A 23,556-nucleotide genomic window follows, 5' to 3' on the forward strand; every position below is an offset into this window, starting at 1 on the left:
GCCTTTTCGTTTTCGCCTAAAAATAATATTACCTATATATTACATTATTATATAGTAGTTTACGGTATTTACGCGACGCGCCGCCGCAGATGATGCGATTTTCATTGGGGGGGGGGGGGGGGGGGGGGGTGAAACGGGATGGTCGTCTCCATTAATGGCAGCGGAGGATCGTCTGTTTCGCGGCGGCGGCACGGCTACTATATTATGCGTATATCGTAATAATACAACCGCCACTGGAGTCGCGGGCGCATGCGCATAATATCATTGACACTGCTGCTGCTGCTGCTGCTGCCACTGCTGCCACTGCCGTGACGTCACGCAGCCCATCGCCGTTGTGTGTATACAGGGTAGTTCAAAAACCGCGCTCACCTCCACTCGATTTACTCTTTGATTATAATTGTATGTGCGTGTGGGAATTCGAATTTAGGGAATATTTTTCCTATTATAGCTATTATATAAATATATTTTTGAATATTTCATAAATACACTATATATGTTCTATTATATACCGACATGTTTGAGGAATGCTGTACCAATCTTGTTCCGGACACAGTCCTTTTATTTTCCAACCGCGAGAAGTGCCTCTAATAATTATAAGTGTGAACCGTTTAGCAGATCATTTTTTCGTCCTATCGTTTAACCCCATTGAGATTGCAATTTGACCGAGTTTGGGGTTTATTACCCTGCTCGACGCCCTAAGAATAATATAATATTATTTCTGCAATCCGTCATATATTTAGTCGAGTAGACATGATAATATATAGGTACCTTTACTGCTTTATCCGTCTTTCAAATTTTAGATTTTTTTTCAAACGTAGAATTAATCATATCTGCTCGAGAATTTACAGTGCAAATGGGAGGGGAATGCTCATTTGTAGAATAACAATTTAATAATGCAACGGCTGGAAACGACAGCCGCTTTAAAGTTTAAACGCCACGAAGAAGCTATAAGCGCTTGACAATGTAGTCTTCAAGCAGCGTATACCTGCAGCTATGAAAAAATTCAAAAACATACATCAATATTAACTGCACCATGTTATAGCCAAACACATAACGACATAACGGGGGCACGAACGTGTGTTCGTCGAATCACCCTGTGTACACATTATATACATATTACATTATATTATGTATACGCCGTTGACCGGGTCGACCAGGCGGCGGAGTCGGGTGTTCCGGCGTACCCGTTTAACCCCCGTTTCATTCCAACCCCCGACCACCCACACACGCTTGCACCCCCGCGTCCACTGACGCCTCCGACTACGTCTTTGTATTGATCAACCGATGCGCGACGCACACACACGGGCGACGCAAACGTTAAACGCGAAAAGAGAGGAAAAAATCTAAAATAATAATAACGAAATAAAATTCGTCGGCAACCCCCGAACTAGGACGACGACGACGACGACCGCCACCGCCAACGCGTCGTGCTCCTATCGTCGTGCGTGCGAAATTATTACTACTGTTATTATTACTATTACTATTATTACTACCGCCGTTGCAGTTACATTATTATTTCTGTTTATTTATTTCAAATATCACGCGCGCGTCCGAGCGTACGGTCGAACGACACGTCCAAGACACGTATATATTATTGTGTTAATATTAATACAGAGTACGAGTGCACCATACACGCCTGCTGAAGGGGGCGAGTGAATCATCTGATACACGTATATATGTAATAACACCTAATAATATACGGATCGTATAGTTGTTGTTATTTATACGAGCGCACGCGATCCCCATTCAACGGCGGCGCGACGGAGAAAACATAATATTATTATAATATCGTCGCCGTCGTCGCCGTAATATCGTACGCGGCCACCAGCGTTCGATCCGCGCGCGCCCAGTCCGCGCGCCCGTCCTCGTCGCGCAGTCACATCCGTCACCGGCGCGTGCACCGTACTCGTCGCGTGTCCGTCCGTCCGTTGTCTCGCCGCGCGCCGATCATAACTACTGCGCTCGGGGTTATGGACGTGGCGGCGTTGGCCGCGGCGACCGAGACGACGACCGAGACGACCAACTCCGCGGCCACCGCGGCAGCTGCTGGTACGGCGGACTTGGGCACGGCAGATACGACGAATACGACGAGAGCGACGACGACAGTGATAGTGTACACGAACAGTTGTGATTATAATAATACGACCGCGCTACGCCCACCCAAGGTTCGCGTCAGATCGTCGTCTTAAGAGGACGCGAGTGGGGCCGCAGAGCCAAGACGTGATCGCAGGTCAGTAGGCAACACTATAATAGTAATATTATTATGCTGCGTATTATACGCGTAGTTGTGATGAGAGTTGTAGTCGACGTTTTATTTGCCTAGCGCCTAGGAAGTAGAAAAAAACCACAAAACAGTTCTACGACACCAGAGGCGGCTATAGTGTGTGTGTGGGGGGGGGGGGGGGGGGGGTTGACACTGGGACGGGGCCTATAGTACAATTTCGGGTTCAATTAAAACATACGTCTTACTGTATGTATGCCCCTCCCCCGCGCCGAGAAATGTAATTGGCCCATGATGGTAAAAATAATCGTTCCTACATAACGCCACTGTTGTGCGACACCCTTGGCCGATCATCACGCATTCACGCCCACCATTAGATAAGTGCATGATGTGTAGGTTGGACCCAGCATACGCGATTTTCGACGGTATAATATATTGTTATGTGGTGATACAACAACGACCTGCGGTGTGTATGTTAATATAAACCGTAATACGAAAATGGTGAATCAAAAATAGGTAAACGCTTCTATTAATAATAGTATATTATCTTTTGCCTATTTTCCATACATTTGATATTATATGCTGCGAAAACGATCGATACACATGTGCATGCACTATATTATAATAATAATAATAATAATAATAATAATAGTAATATATCGCATATAATATAGCTTGTGTGTGTGGCGCTCAAAGTATGTTCTGCTGTGTACGAACTACGCGGTATGTACTATGTACCTATATAATATTATTATGTGTGTTATTACTCCGCGATACGTCACGTATGGTAATGACCATGTGCACGTTCACTGTGCGTACTTTGAATGGGTATCGTGTGATAAACGACCGACGAACACGAAAGTGACGAATTTCGTCGATCGACCACCACTACTGCAGCAGGTACAATACTATGTATTATATTATGATAATGTGCAGTGACATTATATTATATTATATTATGCAAGTGTACCTATACTACAGAGTGTTGTAGTCACAACTTGTGGGTCCTTGGAGTTAGCTGGTTTTCCAGATATTATTATATAAGACGCGCATAATACCCTTATGGTATTTGTTAACGGCCAAATATTAAATAATAAATCGCGTTTAGCCGATTCCGAATGATTAATGGCCGTGCATGACGTGCGCATATTTTATTATTTTACGGCTAGGCCGTCTGGTGGGGTATATTCACGGGGTTAGGTTTTAGGTACGGTATGGGAATTATCTTGGAAATATTATAATTTCGAGGATTTCACGATTTTACGTTTGATCGTGAATTCATGAAACACATATTATTATCATCATGCGCAGTGCATTAAATATATTATTGTTTAATGATATAAATGCTGATGGTAGATTTATGTTCGGACTATTAAAAAATAGAAATAAGTATGCCTTATCAGGCGTATACAACTTTATGAACCATTGACAAGGGACATGCATTTTTTAATTTGGTGACCTACATTTTTGTTTATTTATTTTATGCGCCGTCTGTAACCTATTTAAAAGGTTGACGGATTTTGATGAAAGTTTACCTGGATAGTTGAATGAATAGGTTTACGAGTGGGTGGGTTACTGGAAAACAACAAACTGCAAACTTTCAATACATTCTTTGCAAACAAAAAGAAAAAAACGACGCTTCTAGACTTTATAGTGGAATATTTTCTGGCTTACCCTTTGTTTTCTGCGTGTGGCTCCGGTCGTCTGTCAATAAAGCAATTTAGCTGCCTTAACCTAAACGATTTTCAGCTCTTTATTTCAAATTTAATTATTCTATTTATTTAACCGTTGAATAATTAATATTCACTCGACAATTTCTTGTAATCTTTTAAAAAAATACGTTAATTTATATACATTAGGTAGTTTTTAAAAATATGTTTATAGTCTATAATCGATATACAAGTTTAAAGTAATATTGTGCTGCTTTCTTTACATTAAATAATTATATTACTATTAACTAATTTACTATCTATTAATTAATTTACTCTTTTATCATTGAAGGTGATAGATTGATATACACAAAAATTTTATAATCGTTATAATTGAAATTTACCCTGAACACTGGGCATCGGTATCAAATTCAAAATGTATATTATTAAATTAAATTTATTAAAAGTTTTTAACTTGTAGTTTAACGGAAATAATTTTTTACTATTATAGCCTAAAGGTGTATAATATCTGTGCTTGGAAGAAACTTGTTCCAGTGATTTCGTTAAATTTCAGAGGAACATAAACGATTTTGTTTGTTCTTTTTGTCGTTCATTTATTCTTAAGTATAAAAATAATAATTTAAATAATTTGTAAAGTAAAAGTTTTTATAATTTTTATTTTAGAAATTTATTCAACATCATGGCCTGTATAATTAAACTTATATACCTTCGACAATATACGAAAATATTGACAATGTTTATAAAATGTCATATCAGTCACGATAGTTTTAAAGGTCTTAACTTGTATGAAATAAAAAATTAAACATTAATTACAACCAACAAATTATACAATTATATTTTAAAACAATTTTAAAATTACTGTGGAACGAACAGTTTTCTTTATTTAGGAACGAGGAACTAGTTCCTTTATTTAAGCCAAAGAAACGATTTAGTTCCTCATCAACAAGATAAACGTCAACATCAACTAATTCCTTTTTTAAAGGAATTTTCCAACTAAATAATAGTTCCCCGTTTACCTAAGTCATTTCATATTCCCCAATTTAAAAGCAATACGATTTCTTACAAAACTACGACATGACGCTTAATGTCTATCGCTAAAGAAGTTTCAAATTTTGTTCATTTTCATTTTTTTTTTTAATTCTTTATAATTTTGTATAAATAATTATAAATATTTTATTATTATGTTTACTACCTATTGTTATTTATATCAAAAACGAATCGAAGTACCTATTTTGTATTCAAAGAGCAATGCCTGTTAATTGTTAATAAATAAATAAATAAATAAAATAATAAAATATAAAATATATACAATATAATATATTATATATCATACATAGTTAATTTTTAAATTGCACTTAATCTATTGGTTATTTAGGAAATAAATAAACTTTATACATTTTTATTTTTGAAACTGATACAGAATAAATAAATGTTTTCGTTGTATAAAGGAAAAACAATTTAATGTAATGGACCAAGAGATTTATTTTAAATAAATCATCCAACTGACATTTACTACTAACCTAACCTTATACAGTTATACTACAATATTGGAAGAGTATAAACATATTGATCAAGAAAGAGAATTATTTTTGGTTACTACTTAATATGAAAATTAAATTGAAGAACCATAAAACTTTATAACTTACTTAACATTATTTATTAGTAATTAGTCATTTATTTTTCTCATTACCTATACAACATTGATGAAAATAAGAACATAATCTTTTTAAAAATTATATTTATTTTGAAATTGTATAATAGATGTGGTTTAAAATATATACATGTTTAATTAATCAAGAATAAAATGCAGCCATTTAGTATTACATCATAATATTCATAGCATAGCGTAATTATTTTTAAAGAATTTAATATACCTATTGTAAAATGTAAAATATTTGAATGAATGTGTAGCTTTTTAGAATTCTTCAATTTCAATGATAAACTGTAAAAATAGGTTTAGAAATAGGTTCCTACCTAAATAAATACTGATGATTGGTGACGTTATTTATAGTTATATAATATTGATGGATATAATAGGTATCTATTTAAAGTCCTTTGTATACATTTTTTTTCGATTATGCCCCAATTATTTTTATTTATGTATACAATAATTGCGTAAATGAATCATAAAAAGGAGAAATTAATAAATGAAAATAATAATAAGTTTTACCAACAAAATAATTTGTTTATGGTAGGTATTTTCTTGAGTTTGATATTCAATCAAAACGATTTTTACTTTAATCCCTCTTTTCAACTGTTTTTTATTAGTTGCTTTTTATTAAATTATATTTTTTATCAGAGATAAATATCGAGATAATTTGCTCCATTGTTAAAATTGTTGAAAGTTTGTTATTATTTCTTTTATAAAGGAAATATTTTAATCGTGAAAAAAAATATAAAACTTAAAATCAAGCTAAATAACTCTTTGAAAATGAGTATATTTCTTAAAGTTGCGTAGGCATAAAAAAGTACCAGTCAAAACTTTAAACTCAGAATAAACAAATATTAATTAAACAATAATTTATATAAAAAAACCATCACATCAACAATGTAACTTTTTTATTGACGGTTTATTATTGATGACACTCTAGTCAATATGTATAAATTAACACTAATTGCGATTATATTATGTAGGTAGTTAAATGTATACTACTTTTAGAAAATCAAATATGATTATCAAGTATGATTATCAACTATTTTTATTTTTATTACTTTTAAAAATATTACAAATGAAAAATAAAATACTAAGTGAGGAGCACTTACATAATAATACGTTATAATATATTGTGTACTTCACAGTCATGCACAGCTCATAATAAACCCATAACCCATAATTAAATTTTTATTTGATTGATAATATTCTACGTATATCTAGATATATTGTGTGTATATTTGTTGATGTTTATATTTTAAATCAGCGACAAAATATGTATACTGCTGTAATTTGATTTCGTGTTTGTGTTTTATTTAGATTAGCATAAGTGCATAAGTCTTTAGTACATAATATTATAAACATTTATATTTTAAGGTGTCGTCATTAACTTGTAACTCGTAGTTTACATTATAATTAAAAATTGGAAACTGATTTCACTGCACGGGAATTACACGATTTTTGGGATCAACCGTGAGATAGGTGGTACATAGAACTTACCGGAAACGTCAATTTTGAACAAGTACCTTATAACCTAACTATAATTCTTATATCGATATACTTGAAGGTATGCCTTTACGCCATTATACCGTCTACAGTTATACAATGCGAAGTAAAACAATAAAACGTGGTAAACGTGGTTAATCCATATTAGGTACCCTATATATAAGGTTAGATATCGATCGAAATGTACGAATGGCGACCGTGTCTGGTTTACCTATAACCTTTTTTTTGTTGCCGTAAAGTGAACTTAATATTTTGTTTTATACAGTTTGGGTATGACACATTTAGGTGTAATGCTTATGCGTGGTATATTATTACTTACGGCGGTTGGCAACTATAGTACGGATACTATAACATTATAAACCTAATCCATTTAATACAATAAATTTAGGTATAAGTGTCATTCTTAGTTTATCGAATATTAAGAATCTGCATATTATTGGCACCATATCCTCGGTTGGTTTCCAAATTTCAGATTTCACCCTTCTTTCTGTAGACCTTTTTTTAATAAAATAATATACCTAATTTGCAATAATACGCATCTATCCCGTCCCACGACGGAACTGATACACTTCCGAGCACCTCTGAATAATAATGTATCGATAAATCATTTGTATACAGAGTGATTCATCAAACTTATGGTTTCCTTTAATAATGAATTTATTAAAATTCTGATTTCTGAAATTTTGAAATATGCTTAAAGACTTATATTTTTTAATTCTTGCGGTTTTTTTTTACTAGTTGTAGAGTGCCCTGTGGCGGTACAAACATTTGTTTTCCAAATGATAATCCCCTTTCTTTTTTACTGTAAATTATTTAGTGAACATTTTTTTTAAAAGTTTTGATGTGCCAAATTCAAAATTCAAACGAGTAGGTATAGTTCTTTAAGTTATTAAAATGTTAATACTGAGGATATTATAATCCTTTGAAATGAATGCTTGAATGGTTCTCATTTGAAAAACAGAAGTTTGTATCTCTACAGAAACAATTTTAAAGTAGTACATCGTACATACAAATAATAATATATCGAGAATTTGAAAATATGATATGAAGAGTAAAAGTATACTAAAAAATTACAAAAACCTTGAGCATACCTACTTGGGTTGAATCACCCTGTAAATTGTTCATATTTTATGTACCATAATTATTATTAATTCATAACAAATAATAACAATAATCACCATATCATTTTATAGGTCCAGCACGCGTATTATCGTCTGCAACTGCAGTAGCCGTGTAATATCCTTCGACACGACGTAGTAATGCCGGAACAGAGCAACGATTACCGAGTGGTGGTTTTCGGGGCGGGCGGCGTGGGAAAGAGCTCGCTAGTGCTCAGGTTCGTCAAGGGCACATTCCGCGAGTCGTACATACCGACCATCGAGGACACGTACCGGCAGGTGATCAGCTGCAACAAGAACATCTGCACGCTGCAGATCACCGACACGACGGGGGTCGCATCAGTTCCCCGCCATGCAGCGGTTGTCCATGTCTAAGGGACACGCGTTCATACTGGTGTACTCGTGCACGTCCAGACAGTCTCTCGAGGAACTCCGACCTATATGGCAGGTGCGTACACACTTTACGGTTTTATATTTGGTTATTGCGGTTACCTTATATCGGCGCCGCGTTCTGAGAATACTACATGGTAGCAAGAGTGTCCGCAGGGGAGGGGCTAATAGGGCCACCCCCCAACCCAAGCTTTTTGTCAACTATACGAGTAATTTAATAGCATAGGTACCTACGTCATATTTATTTATTAGTATAAATTAGCAAAATAACACATAAAAAATCACATTATTCGCATATTTCAACATCCAAAGAATTCGGCCAGGCCACTGCCTTAGGGGTTACTGAAGTCCTCCAAATCCCAATCCTTAGTTCAGTCCAAAATTAAGTGCTGCATCGACTGCACACTTGCGCCTCAATCGCACTCCAGCCTCTCTCTAAATTTCAATTTGTAGTAAACGAGTTCGTTATATTTTCCTAGTCACATACGTATGCGGTTAGGTCTGACCCAGATTTTCCTAGAGAGGTCATTAGGTCAATGTCGAGACTGGAGTGCACATGTTATCTATATGGATGCCCTCTCTTTCTCATCCATTTATCCTGTTACGCATCTGGGATAATCCAGTGTTGGGAAGGAACGCGTTCCTTGAGGAACGCGTTCCTGGAACGCGTTCCTTTTATAGGAACGAAGCTCGGAACGCGTTCCATTTAAAATATAGGAACGAGGAACGGGAACGAGTTCCTATTTTGAAGGAACTTGAACGAAAATTTCCGTTCCTCAAATAATGAAAAAATTTTAACACGTTGAGTGCCACAGTATATTTTATGAAGCGCATATAGTGTGTTTCCGCGCCAAAACTGAGCCGCGACGCCGTCGGTCGACTACGTGTCGTGTTCCGGGTCGTTTCCGGTTCCGCGCGCCAAATTAGTTCTTCTCAAACAAAACAAAATGTCAGTATAAAAATATTTTTTCAAATAAATTGAATTAAAAAAAAAAACAGATTGTTGTATCATACTATGTCCTATACTCCTATGGGCTATAAGCCTATAACCTATAGCATATCTCTATGTGTGGTGTATCGTGTATAGTACACACTATACACTGTATACTATACTACTATAGTAATATACATGTATAATATTATGCAATTATGCAATATGAATGTATATATATAAAGTTTCAAGTCTACGCTATACAACTTTTGAATTATAACAAAAAAAATCTAAGACAAATCATTTTTGTTAAAAATCGGTGCTCTCCTAGAAAGGAGTGAGTTAACCGATTTCAGTGGTGGTCAATGGTGTTTTTTGCGAAAAATTTTTAAGTCAGAAATAATCGGTTAACTCTCTCGGTTCGATTATTTCTGACTTAAAAATTGTTCGCAAAATACACCATTGACCACCACTCAAATTGCAAAAAAAGGAACATGAAGGAACGGGAACGCGTTCCTTTTTAAAAAGGAACGGGAACGCGTTCTTTTTTCGGGACAGGAAAGAGGAACGGGAACGAGTTCCTTTCTTACAGTAGGAACGAGGAACGGGAACGAGTTCCTTTTTAAAAGGAACTTTCCCAACACTGGGATAATCTTATTCCTCGACTCAGCTATGGTCAGAGCTCTTTGAAGATACAAATCAGTGTGATTTGAACCTCTGGTTTAGTATTCTATCTTCGTGTAGGTATTGGCAGTTCCTGGTGTCCTTCAATTCCAGGAGCTGCCAGTACACAGTACACGTAGATGGAATAGAAAACCCGAGGCTCAAACCTTACATATTACATTACATGCCACATGGCATGTTGGCGTATCATTTAATTTCTAAAATATTTCTAAAATAAAAATGTGTTAACAGTGGTTACGCATATTAGAATAGATAATACATTAGTATAGAAAACTATAATACAATTTATAATAATATATTAATTTGGTCGTTGGATTTTAATCTTGCCCAGAGTGAAATTTAATTCTGCCTCTGCAAGTGCTATTAGACCTTGGTTATTATGGATGAGGCCGTTTGGGGCCGACAGATTTTGCCAAAATGTCAGAGGGTGACGGCGATGATGTGTATATTTTATTAGTATTAGTCAGTAGATACATAATATTATAGTAAGGACTAGAGGTATACTCGTTGTATAAAAACACGACGTGAAACACGAAGGAGGTGTGCAGCTGGCTTCCGTCTTAAAAAAAACGCGGTTTATCGCCGACAATTTACCGATGATCAAACAGTTTTCCCGTCTTCGTCGGACGCCACAGAGTGCATATTGGCACTTAACTAATAATATAGTCACAGACACCTACTAAGTCTCCGTCGGGGTCTCCACAAGCTCCTTTCTTTTTTTGATGGTTGAAGTGATTTACCTTTTTACTACACAAATGGTAGATTTTTGACGTGCTGATAAAAATTATCAAGGGTTCTCTATTTAGAGAATTCTGAACCATACAAATCTTCAGGTATAGATAATAATATTATCTGCTACGAAATTAATTCAAAAATTATCACATCTTTGATATAGGTACCTAACTATACCGACCTACCTATACATAATATATGCACTAATATATGCACTAATATATGCAGCTGCAGGAGAGTGGTTTTTGATTTTGCCTATATCATTCTATCTGTGTATACATACACTAATAATATAAGTCACAGACACCTACTAAGTCTCCGTCGGGGTCTCCACCAAGCTCCTTTCTTTTTTGATGGTTGAAGTGATTTACCTTTTTACTACACAAATGGTAGATTTTTGACGTGCTGATAAAAATTATCAAGGGTTCTCTATTTAGAGAATTCTGAACCATACAAATCTTCAGGTATAGATAATAATATTATCTGCTACGAAATTAATTCAAAATTATCACATCTTTGATATAGGTACCTAACTATACCGACCTACCTTATACATAATATATGCACTAATATATGCACTAATATATGCAGCTGCAGGAGAGTGGTTTTTGATTTTGCCTATATCATTCTATCTGTGTATACATACGAGTATATAGTATATTATAATATGTTGTAATAATCGTATACGCGAAGTAGGTCAGACATATTCACTGGCTCGTTATATTAATATGCGCGATATCTATGTGAGTCTAATACACCATAATATAATGTTATACCGATCTTGGAAAGTAGGAAATGTTAGGTAAACCCATATGTGTTAGATGATATTTGCCGGGTGGGGGGGGGAGGGGGCTGAAGCCCTGAATTTACCAGATTCATGTTAATGATATTAATTTTTCAATACAAAATTGTGACCATGTATCTTCATTATTTTTAAATTGCTGAATATAATGAATCGGCTTATGAGGAACAATGTATTACATTATCATGACCCAACGAACATTTTTTGAAAAATGTCAAATGTCTGAAATAATTAAAAAAGCGTAAAAAATTATTGAATATTATTCATGTACGGAAAATGCTTATTAAAACATTTGATGAAAATTGCACGTACCTAACCTACCTATATATCTACGGTTACTTGTTTTTGAGTTACACCGAAAAATAATATTGATTTTGAAGAAACGAAAAAATTTCAGTTTTTCTAATTATTAAGAAAAGTACTGAGATTTTTTAATTTTTTACCTCTTAAAAGTACCAGCTGGATCCAAACATCCAATTTCCTATCAGAAACCAACCGAAAAGTTGAAAATTCAAGCATATTTACTTCTACATTTTGTATTATATACACAGACGTTTATAAAAAAAAGCACATAATATTGTATAACATCAATATCGCTCCACTCAGAATCTTTTAATGATATGTATTACTTATGCTCTGTGAAACATGATTATAATAAATAATTACAATAGTGATTATTTTAGCATCTATTATTGTCATCCACCACAAGTTTAATATTATAATAAGTAAAATTTACCTGAACGAAATAGACAACAATAATTATTGGTGGGCGGAGAGCTAGCTTCCCCCTCCCCCCCATAGATACACTTACGGGTACCATACGTTAAGTGTTATACTATTATTATTCATTATTATACTAGGTAATAGGTATGCTATAATAATATTATAATATGTAATATTATGTTATACACTGGCAGTTGCGTATTGCGGGAATATACGTATTCGTGAATGTTAAGTAAACACTTAATAATATAGTACTACCTACAACCTATATATTTCCTCTATGCTGTCTACTTCTAAGCTTGTTGGCTTAATGATATATCTTTACAATTTTATAAATATTTATTATATGTTCTTTAGCAGTAGCGTACACAGGATTTTAGTTCGGTTAGGGTTTTACGTGAGCAAATTAATTTACATTACCCATTTTATTCTAAACAGTTTTTCTATAATTGGTTATGACAAATTATAGTTAATTTCAAATATAGTCTATACATTTAGAACACCTGGTCATCTTTAAAGAGCTCTTCGGGTCGTAATAAACGTGGTAATAATCGTTGGAAATAATTGATGGACGATACATGATGATACACCATATATGACGATTATAGCAGACGTTTTGTAATGTTCTAAATCAGCAAAAAAACTGAAACTATGATCGAAGTCTTTGTTATATTTAACAATTTATTTGATATCTATTAAAAATGACCAACAAACTATCGACTCTGAGTATTTTAATGGTAGTAAATAAGATTTTTTTGTAAAAGGAAGAAATTTCAGGCGGGGGTCAGAGCCCAAGAATCCTACCCCTGCGTACGCCCACTGATTGTAAGACATATTACAAAAATAATAAAAATAATACCAACATCGGGAATATTTTTATAATAGCTGTCATATAAGTTTTAATCATTACTTTTTCAAATAGGTAACTAATATAACTATAATATTATAAAAATAGTAGATGACTTTAGGTATGTACGTGACTTAAAATTAAATGTTCACTATATGGATAGATGAATTGAATTTAAATTTTCTCGTTACTTGAGGATATAGGTAATATAATGTTTGTTTTTTTTGTTGGTTTCTTAATTTTTAGTATCTGATCTTATATTTTGATTGTGTACGTTTATAAGATAGTCGTGTCGCTAGATTATTTGCCACGCCCTTAGGATAAAAATTAAAACTCTATTAGCGATTTGGTAAACGGAACATTGGTGTGGTCTATTGTTTTTTGAATAAAATAAATGAAATAGTTAACAGGAGGAATATTGTAACTATTTAATTATTAGTAAATATTAAAGTAATATGCTCATAATATGGACGTATAATACCTGCAATATTCTATATTTACAGTGGTTCAATACAAATTTAACATTCAAAAATATTAAAATGAAATGAAATTGAATAATAATAATGATAATTATACACACAAATATAATTAAAAACAATTATCAATGTACAATAGGTGATAAATCAGAATACAATTAATTAATTTAATAGTTAACTCTTTGGTATTAAAAAAGAAATTCATTGTCATTTATTTAACTGCCAACTAGTAATAATATGACAGAGGTTGTTTTGAAGTAAAATCAATATTTTATTTTTCCTATATAGGCATTAAATTATAATCATGCATCTCAGATTCATGACGTGTTCTTTCGATTTGCATTGTACGTAGTACATTCATCCTGTTTAATACAGGTAGGTACAGGTGTACATACTGAAGAAGTGAAGAACTAACCGAAATGATTGATCATTATTGTTCTTACACATGAAATATGAGATATTGTACCTATCATAAATAAAATTCATGACTGCGACGTATACGAGTTATTATTTTAAATTCTCGACAGAGCAAAGAATGTATTGATTTTGAAATGATTTTTTTAAAATGAATTTTTGTTGCTGAAGACACTTTATCTAGTAGAAAAAATGCTCCGATCATAAATTTCGAGGTAGGTTATTTGGTAGCAAATTGGATCTAATTTTGGGAGGTCAAAATTAAAAGTTCTCAGTACTTTTGAAAATAAACGGGAGGAAATAGGTAGGTAAAACTATTCTGATGTAGGTAGGTACATTAGGTATCGAATGTACCTAGTCATTGGGTAAATCACTGTATAAATGATGTGTTAAATATGAACTTAATGATAAATCATTACATAAAAAATTGATTCTGAGAGACAGTTTGTCAGCCTATAGAAGAAAAAAAATCGTACCTATGTAATATTATTTATCTTTAATATTTTTAAATAGCTATAATAACAACTTATAAGGAATCTTGTATTAAATTAATAAGCTTTTTGACCGTCCAAAAAATGTTTATCGTCAATTATTGAAAAAAAATCGTACATTTTCCAAGCTTATAAATACCTCAAAAGATACAACATTTTTTAAAAATTATACCATGTATCGAAAATGCTAATATAAACGTTTAGTGAATATTTCAAATTGTTCTCATCTACGGTTATTCGTACAATCGATCATGACGAAAACGGGTTTTGACTTTTTGAGTAAAAATTCTTGTTTTTTTAAATTGTTTTTTTTATTTCTCAATTATTAATAAAAGTACTTTACTTTTGACTCCTCAAAGTACCAACAGGGATTAATATTCCTACAATCCTACCAGAAGTGATGCTGAAGTTGAAAACCGAAGTATTTTTTCTACTAGGTAGGTATATTAAATGTGTCAGACACACGAAAAAATCCCCCTTGACCTTTTTATTTGTAAAGTTAAGTTTTCTAATTTTCTGTATTTTTCAATATGATATTACTTTTAAAGTTGTAAGTATGTCTGTTTTCTAAATGTTCTAGCCGTGGTAATTGTACCGCTCTGATATACCTACTAATCGCCACTAATCGTTCGCGTCATATATACGACTATCGGACAACCAAAACATATACCTCTATGGTAGTATGGTGTACTGTATTTTTTACTTTTCTGCGAATAATTTTATTTATAAATTATTAATACCCGATAAACAGTCGGTAAATAAAACAAAATTACCATGCGTTATTTACCGTAGATTTACCATTTTTAGTGTCTGAAGTGTAGTTAGTGACTGAAAAAATGGTATTCACCTCTGGGTTACATGTTTTTGATGTTTGTGATAAAGATTTTTATCCAAATATTCATGAACTCTTGAAAATATTTTGTACTTTGCCTGTATCAACTTCTACACTTGAACGATGTTTTACAAGTTTGAAGAGGATTAAGTCTTACCTAATAAATAGTATGACAGAAGTAAATATTTTATCAATTTTCCTATCTAATATTAAATAATAATTATAAATTAGGTAGGTAGTAATAAATTATTATACCGACTTAATGTGTTGGCTTTATTGGCATGTCACCGGCCAAAACAATAATCATGCCAGATGATGTTATCGATGAAATGAGCATCCAAAAAAAATAGAAAACAGGATTTTATATTATAAATATTTTTTGTTGTTTATCGTATTAAACACGGGATTAGCGCTAGTATTATTTTATAATAAATGCTATTAGGTACTATACAATTTGTGTTAATTCTTATTTCGCCTTGATCCACACTAACCTCAATAGGTAACAAGTTAGTGGATTTTAAAAACGTATATTATGTTCGTATATTTATGGGTGTATTATTATATTTTTCACCCCCCCCCCCCTCCCTAACAAAATTCCTAAATACGCCTCTGATTAGAATATTATTGTTTTCATAGTATTATGTTTCTTATATAGACTTATATTGTCATAAAACAAAATAATATAAATTCCAATTTTTTCCATGTCATTGATAATAAGCCAGTACCGGAAGTAGCTGGTTACTATAAAATATTGTGTCAAAATATATGTAGATTGCAGACACTATAGTATAATAATGTCTATAATGCGGATGCCAATAACATTAAATTTACCTAATGATTCATTGACGTTTTTATTATTATTTTGAAAATAATAATTATAAACAATTCGTTTATAAATAGTTAGGTTTATATTCTATAGTACCCACCTACTGGAAGTCTATGTTCCAGAATCCAGAGTAGAAATGTCCAGAAATTTATCAAATAGTTTTTTTCCCATTCTGGAAACGCAACTTAGACAGAGTTCGATCAGATACGTTTTTCATTGTATCCAATGATTTATAATTTAATTAACCATTACAGTGATTTACTCAATAACGAGGTACCTACTCAAACACAGTTGACACCTACAACCGTACACAGTACTTACAGCAGAGTAGTTACCTATACGGCTATACCTATTTCAATACTTGGCGGCTTGTTGTAGTTTGAGAAATCCTGATGTCTAATGACCGTACCAATATTCCTCATTTGAAACGACTGTACACATTTTCCGACAATCAACGACTACCTACTGATTTAATCCCAAAGATACAATATTAATTAGTATTCCATTATAGTTTACTTGAATATTCAATAGGTACTCAGTAAAATACATTTACGAGATTCAGGATTGTATATTTAATAGTAGTTACTTACCTATAATAATAATTAATATTCAATAGTAGTTTTTAATTTATTTTAAGCTAAAAACATAATCGTACCGCTTATAATATTCAAAAAGTATGGTACCTACGTATGAACGCAGTTGGGAAACTAGATGGATGTCTTAACATTTGAAATCTACGATAAGTCGTTGTATCCAAAATACGATCCTGTGCAGTGTGCTGAATGCTGCGTTTAGTTTCCAGAAAGACAGTGATGGATTTTATTTAAGTTCAGGAGCATTTCTTTATTAAAGTTTTCAACATTGTTTCGTTGACAAGCGAGAATAACATAACGACCTACATTTAGCATTTTCTGATTCGGGTCTATATTATTATTAGATACTATAATTAGAAATACAGCAACTACGTAAATCATTTAAGAGCGATAAAAAATTGCCAATGTTTCCCATCAAAATAAAAAAATAACACCAAAACGCAAATCATTATTACTGCATAATAATTTCTATTTCTCTCGCGGATATCTAGCTACTTTTAATTGATGTGTTTGGTGATCCAATAACGGCTATGTTAAGGTAGGTATATCGTATACCTATGCTTAAATAACTATATAGTCGTAGCCCGTAGGTACCTCCTATTATATTATGTAGTACCATGGCCAATATAGGTATTTCGAGAATCGATATTTACCACGCTACGGTTTCATATCGTTACGCCATCTAATTTAAAAGTCAGCCCGTCGTTGTTGTCCGGGTAACTATAACACGCAGATACATTTATATAATTATACATTGCCCATAAACGTTGTGCTATCGTTTGGCCCTCGTCGTTTAAAATATATAATATATATGATGGCTACGTGCCAGTCTTTAATATTGTGTTGGCCGAAAACTAGAAAAGCGGTACAATATACGCCCAAGTCCAATAATAATTGTATACCAATATTTTTTACAGAATACCGCAAACATCTACAATATGATGATAATATTAACTGGTAGAAACTAGGAAGTAAAAACTGGCGCATGTTTATCGATTGTATTAAGTAGGGGAGGACTGGAGGAGTGCTGAAAGGTTTTCGGTTGCTTTTATTTTTCGTCCCCGCAGGAAAACTACACCGCCGGCAAATGTTTGTACAATTTGTTATTCGAGGTAGATAGGAAGAGCCATGTATGTATTATAGGTACATATTATTGTCATGTGGGTAGAAAAACTTAACCGTGTTGGTTTATGTTTATTTGCCCGAAAGTCTTCGGACAATAATATATTCACATATTATAATTCATTCAGAACAGTTTATGTTGAAAATACGTAGGTGATTATTTTATTAGGTAGCTACTATAAATTATGATATCGATATGGGTATATTGTATAAGGTTTTTTTTCAACTAATACAAATACAGTTTTATAGGTACTTCTTAAATAAATTCTAGACATTCATTAATCTATATTTATACCTATGGTTAAAAAAATGTAGACACTAAGCTTGTATATAGTATTATAATTTATAATTTATATAATGTTTTCTCAACATCAGGAGAGAAAAAATATTTTTTAGCTCGTAGTAAATACAAATGTTTTCCTTGTTGTTCATAAAAAACTTACTAATAACATGACCAACATTTTACATTATGCAATACTTAATATTATTAGAATAGGTATAAGGAATAATATAAGAGTGGTAATACTGTGATAGGAATATTATACATTAGTTGTCTTGTGGCCTGTGGGTCACTGTAATGGATATGTTAAATTAAAATTAAATAATGTAAAATAATTGTACCTATACGAAAAACGGTTCTGAGCGATTCTGGTCTGTCAGCCTATATTACTAATTAGGTACCTATAATATTTTATGATATTATTACAGACAGTTGAATTTTTGACGAAAACATTGCAAATGAAAATGTCTTGTGCATAAAATATAATAATATACTTTAAAAGTTTCAAGTACCCACGAATATTTTTAAATTACAACCAGGGTCGAATCTAGTGGGGGGTAGGGTAGTTATAATACCCCCCCCCCCCCCCAATAATTGGTTTCTTCACTTTTCAGTTGGCCATTTTACATTTATGAAAAACTCAATAACTGTACATAATGGCCAACTGATAATTTATATACGATTGTGATAGTGATATACTGATATTGACTAGAATCAAGGTTATTAAAATATAGTGAATATACTAATATTATTATATTCTAACACTGTCTGGACTAGAATAATCAATAATACCTATTGTCTATTATCGGAAAAATGAGAATAGATTCTGAGCGGAGCGATCAATGTATATTGATTTTACAATGAAGTGGTCTTTTTTTTGTGTGTGTGTGTACACGATAAGTAGTTGAAATAATGCTTCTATTTTCAACTTCAGTATCTTGTTCGATGGGAAAGTTAATATTGTTGGTGCATTGAGGAGGTCAAAATTTAAAATTCCCAATAGTTTTCAAAAGCGCCGGGAAAAACAACATAAAAATACGAACAAATTACGAAATTTTGCAAATTATTTTGAGTTAGAAATTCATTAAAAATTTTTATTTTTAAATCTAAGATTTGAAAATGTAATGCAAGATTCCTCATAAATTTGTCTACCTTTATCAAAAAAAAAACTGATAATGTTATTATCAATAAAATGTTATTTGTAGGGTAAAAACATGAATATTTAAAGCAAGACTCCTGATATATTGTTACAATAGCGGTTCAAAAATATTAAAAATACATTAGCACAATTTTTTTTTATAAGCATTTAAAGTTTGAATTTTGACAAAATGTATCAAATTTAAAATTTAATAATTAGTTTGTAGTAAAAAATGTATAGGGGGTACGAGGTGGCCGAGTGGTCTAACGCGACGGATTCGGCACAGCCGGTCCGAGTTCGATCCTCGACCACTGGGCGGCATTTTTCTCCGTGCAAGTCACGGTGTCCGGAGAACAAGTGCCGCCATCCCCCCACCCCGGGGCACGGCAGAAACCTACGGGTGCCCCATTAGAAATTCTGCCAAACACAACACACACGTGTACCAACCTACCCAATATAAAACCTACCAAACCTACCCAATATAAAACCTACAGTGCCCTCCCCACACCCAATGGCCTATGTTGCCGCGGGTTACCCAATAAAAAAAAAAAAAAAAAAAAAAATGTATAAAATGTTCAACTTTAATAGCTGAGGATTGAACATTTAAAACAAGGTTCCACGTAAATAGGTAAATATATAAATTACTTTATTCACAATAATATCATCAAATATACTTGGTAATAACTATAGTTATAGTTATATATTATAATAACATAGGCTGACTAACCGTTTTCGCTCAGAATCGTTTTTCTTAAACAATGAATTTATATCATTGAATTCAAATTTAACAACATCCATTACAGTGACCACCCACTAACTGTGGAGCGACATCCACTTACTCACTTTTTATTATTTACTTTGTTTTTTTTTTTTTTTTTTTATTATTATTTATTATTTCATTGCAAATGTGGTACTTACCTAATGGAATATATTATAAGTGCTTGAATTTTTAATTTATTTAAATAATTAAACATTATAACAGCTTAACGATGAAAAGACGACAAAATAACAAAAACAAGTTGTCTTGGATCAATTTTTAGAGTTGGCCAAACTACTAACTTTGGCCCCCCAAAAAAATCCTCCTCGGTACGCCCCTGATTACAACGATAAAACTAAAATTGTTTGATTAAAGTATGAAATACTTATGAGAAATCTTGTTTTAAATTTTTAATCATTAGCTATACGAATTTAACATTTTTATACTTTTTTAACTACAAAATAATTTGCAAATGTACGTGATTTTGATGAATTTTATCAACATTTTATTTCAAATATCTATAAATAGCTCAGTCAACATATTTCGTAAAAATGTTATCACGTATAGAACTAAATTAAATAAATATTTGATAATTTTAAGTATTTACGATTATTACTTATTAGACCTACCAAAGTACCAACTATCAACTAGATTCTCTTTCCTACAAGAAAAGATGCTGAAGTAGAAAATCAAAGTATTTTTACTGCCCTAAAGGTGATGAAAGACAGAAAAAAAAACAACACATCATTGTAAAATCAATTAATTTATCGCTCAATTCAGAATCTAAAAAGTGAAATACCTAAACACAATATATTTTGAATCTATGTATTACAGAACAAATTTAGTTTGTAGCTAGTCTACCGTAGCTTAAAAAAATGAGAAAAAAATTAAAAAATTATTATTATGGCCCGGAACTTGATCACATAAACAATTTAAAAAATTTAAAAATTCCTTATTAACATCAAAAAATACTAAATATTACTCAATAATGACTTACAATTTTTAAAAATATATGTTTCATACAATTCATGTACCACAATTTATATAGGTGCTAGCTCTTTAAAAAATTTTATTTTCAGTAGAACCTTCAAAAATACTTTTTTGCAATTTGAAATATGTTGATTGAGTTTTGGGAAATTTTTTCTGATTGGCCGGGCCTAAAATAGTATCTGTCTTCAGTTTATTAAATAATCACAGATTGCAACAAGAAACGATAAAGAAGCTAATGGAAACTGAATGTGTTACAATAAAGTGTATCTTTTAAGTTTCAACAAGAAAAATGCAAATATATGTAAAAAAAAGTACAAAATTAATAAAATGCACCAAAAATACTAAAAATTGACCGTAATGCAAAATATTCTCTAAAAATGAAAAATAAAAATTGTACCATTAAATTCTATATTACATGAATAAAATTTCTGTAAAGACAAGCCTCGAATGTAAGCATTAGAAAAAAAAGATGCAAATGCATCAAGTTCTGGGCCCTAATTATTACCATCCTATCTTTACTATTAAGTTATAGTCAGTTTATCATAAAATAAAACCAAGTGTGAATCATTATTTGTGATTAAAATAATACATTTTTGACAGGTCATCAAAGAGACCAAAGGTGCGTCGGAGCTTCCATCAATACCAATCATGTTAGTGGGCAACAAGTGTGATGAGAATGACACTCGAGAAGTTTCAGCCGAAGAAGGTGATGCTGAGGCTCGACGGTGGGGCTGTCATTTCATGGAGACGTCAGCCAAGACCAACCACAACGTCAAGGAGCTGTTTCAGGAGCTTCTCAATCTAGAGAAGAATAGGAACATATCGCTGCAGCCCGAAAAAAAGTCCATGCGCGGCCGTAAGATACGGGAGAAATGCACGCTCATGTAGTAGTATATTATGTACTACCAAGACACGCTCATCGGACATGGGGATATAGTTTTACATTCGTGTTGTTTATATTTTATAAAATAATTTTCATTTTGTTAAGTCACAATTCATTGAGAATTATTATAAAATGTCACAGTAAAAATTAAATTAAAATTTTTTATTAGTGAGACTGATAAACGCTGACAACACCAATTTATTTAGATTAGTACTTTAGAGCGATGTTACAACACAACTATACCATGGACTTTTTTGGAGGTGCAAATATAAAAATGAATTTCAGTTATATATGTCATAGACATATATAGCTAGCAAAGATGTAGTGCATAGTATTTACTTTGTATATATTATCCATAATTACTATATCAGTCAGACAGGGAATACGAATAATGGTGAATACAATGGTTAAATCAGTTTTCACAGTACAATAGAATAAACATTTGTTTGAGTAATTATGTATGTAGTACTATAATGTGGTTTGATTTGTGCAGTGATTATTTGAGAGAAACAAGAATCCAACCCTAGATTTTATAATTTATATGTATATCATTATGACTAATGTTCAGCGTACAGAATATAAACTATATTTCTTTTTTATCATAATTAAATTTTAATTATTGTAACGGGTGTTATATACAGTTGTAGTGTACTAAATTGTCCTGTATATAACACTCATGAAGTACCATAAAAACATTAATAATTTTTATTTTTTAATATTTCTAGTCAAGTAATATTGCTTTTCTTTATAAATATGAGAATTATATATTGTATGTTGCACCTTGTACATAATATTTTAATAAACAATGTAGTTACCTAGTCAACAATATTATAATTATATTTTTAAATACATGACATTTGGTAACCTTTGTTTTTTTAGATAAATATTTTAACATGTTATTATTGTTTACAGCTTTATATGATTCATTTGTTATTCTAGTTGTATAAGTGTATTGTCGATCAATTTTAAAAATTGGAAATGATTTTTGGAAATCATTCTAATAAAAACATTTAGTTCCTGAAAATAATTTTTTTTATCATTATTAATTTTACGCTCACAATTTTGTTGTTTTTATATTTTCACTTATATAATATTATTATAGTTTGTAGATTTCATTAATTTTAATGAAATAATTAATATTTGTATAATTGAATCATTTTTTAATTTTTACATATTATTATTAAATTAATTTAATAGGCTAATAATTAGCTGAAATATTCAACCTACAGATGGGAACATGATTATTTGATATTTATTAATAATTACTAATTAGGTATTGCATACTTTTTTGGTATTTTATAGAGTATAAAAAAAAAGTTTTATTGTAATGTTAGCCTAATGCTCAATAAGAATTTATAAAAGAAAAAGATAAACAATTTTTTTTTCAAACAGTTTGTATTGTCCATTAAACACAGTATTATTGATTATTATTTAGACATTTATATAAGAGCTTTAAATTGTTGTTAAATGAATGTTCAA

General features: G+C 31.8%; 1 protein-coding gene across 1 annotated transcript; it reads left to right on the forward strand.

Moving 5' to 3' along the window:
• Positions 1–1,307: 1,307 nt before the first annotated feature.
• On the forward strand, positions 1,308–23,549 carry LOC132951734 (GTP-binding protein Di-Ras2-like). Its single transcript, XM_061023656.1, is given in 4 exon segments — positions 1,308–2,230; positions 8,242–8,496; positions 8,498–8,614; positions 21,795–23,549. Coding segments are annotated over 3 exon segments (594 nt in total). The 5' UTR covers positions 1,308–2,230; positions 8,242–8,307; the 3' UTR covers positions 22,083–23,549.
• Positions 23,550–23,556: the final 7 nt, after the last annotated feature.

Source organism: Metopolophium dirhodum, chromosome 9 (assembly GCF_019925205.1).
Source record: "Metopolophium dirhodum isolate CAU chromosome 9, ASM1992520v1, whole genome shotgun sequence".
NCBI lineage: Eukaryota > Metazoa > Arthropoda > Insecta > Hemiptera > Aphididae > Metopolophium > Metopolophium dirhodum.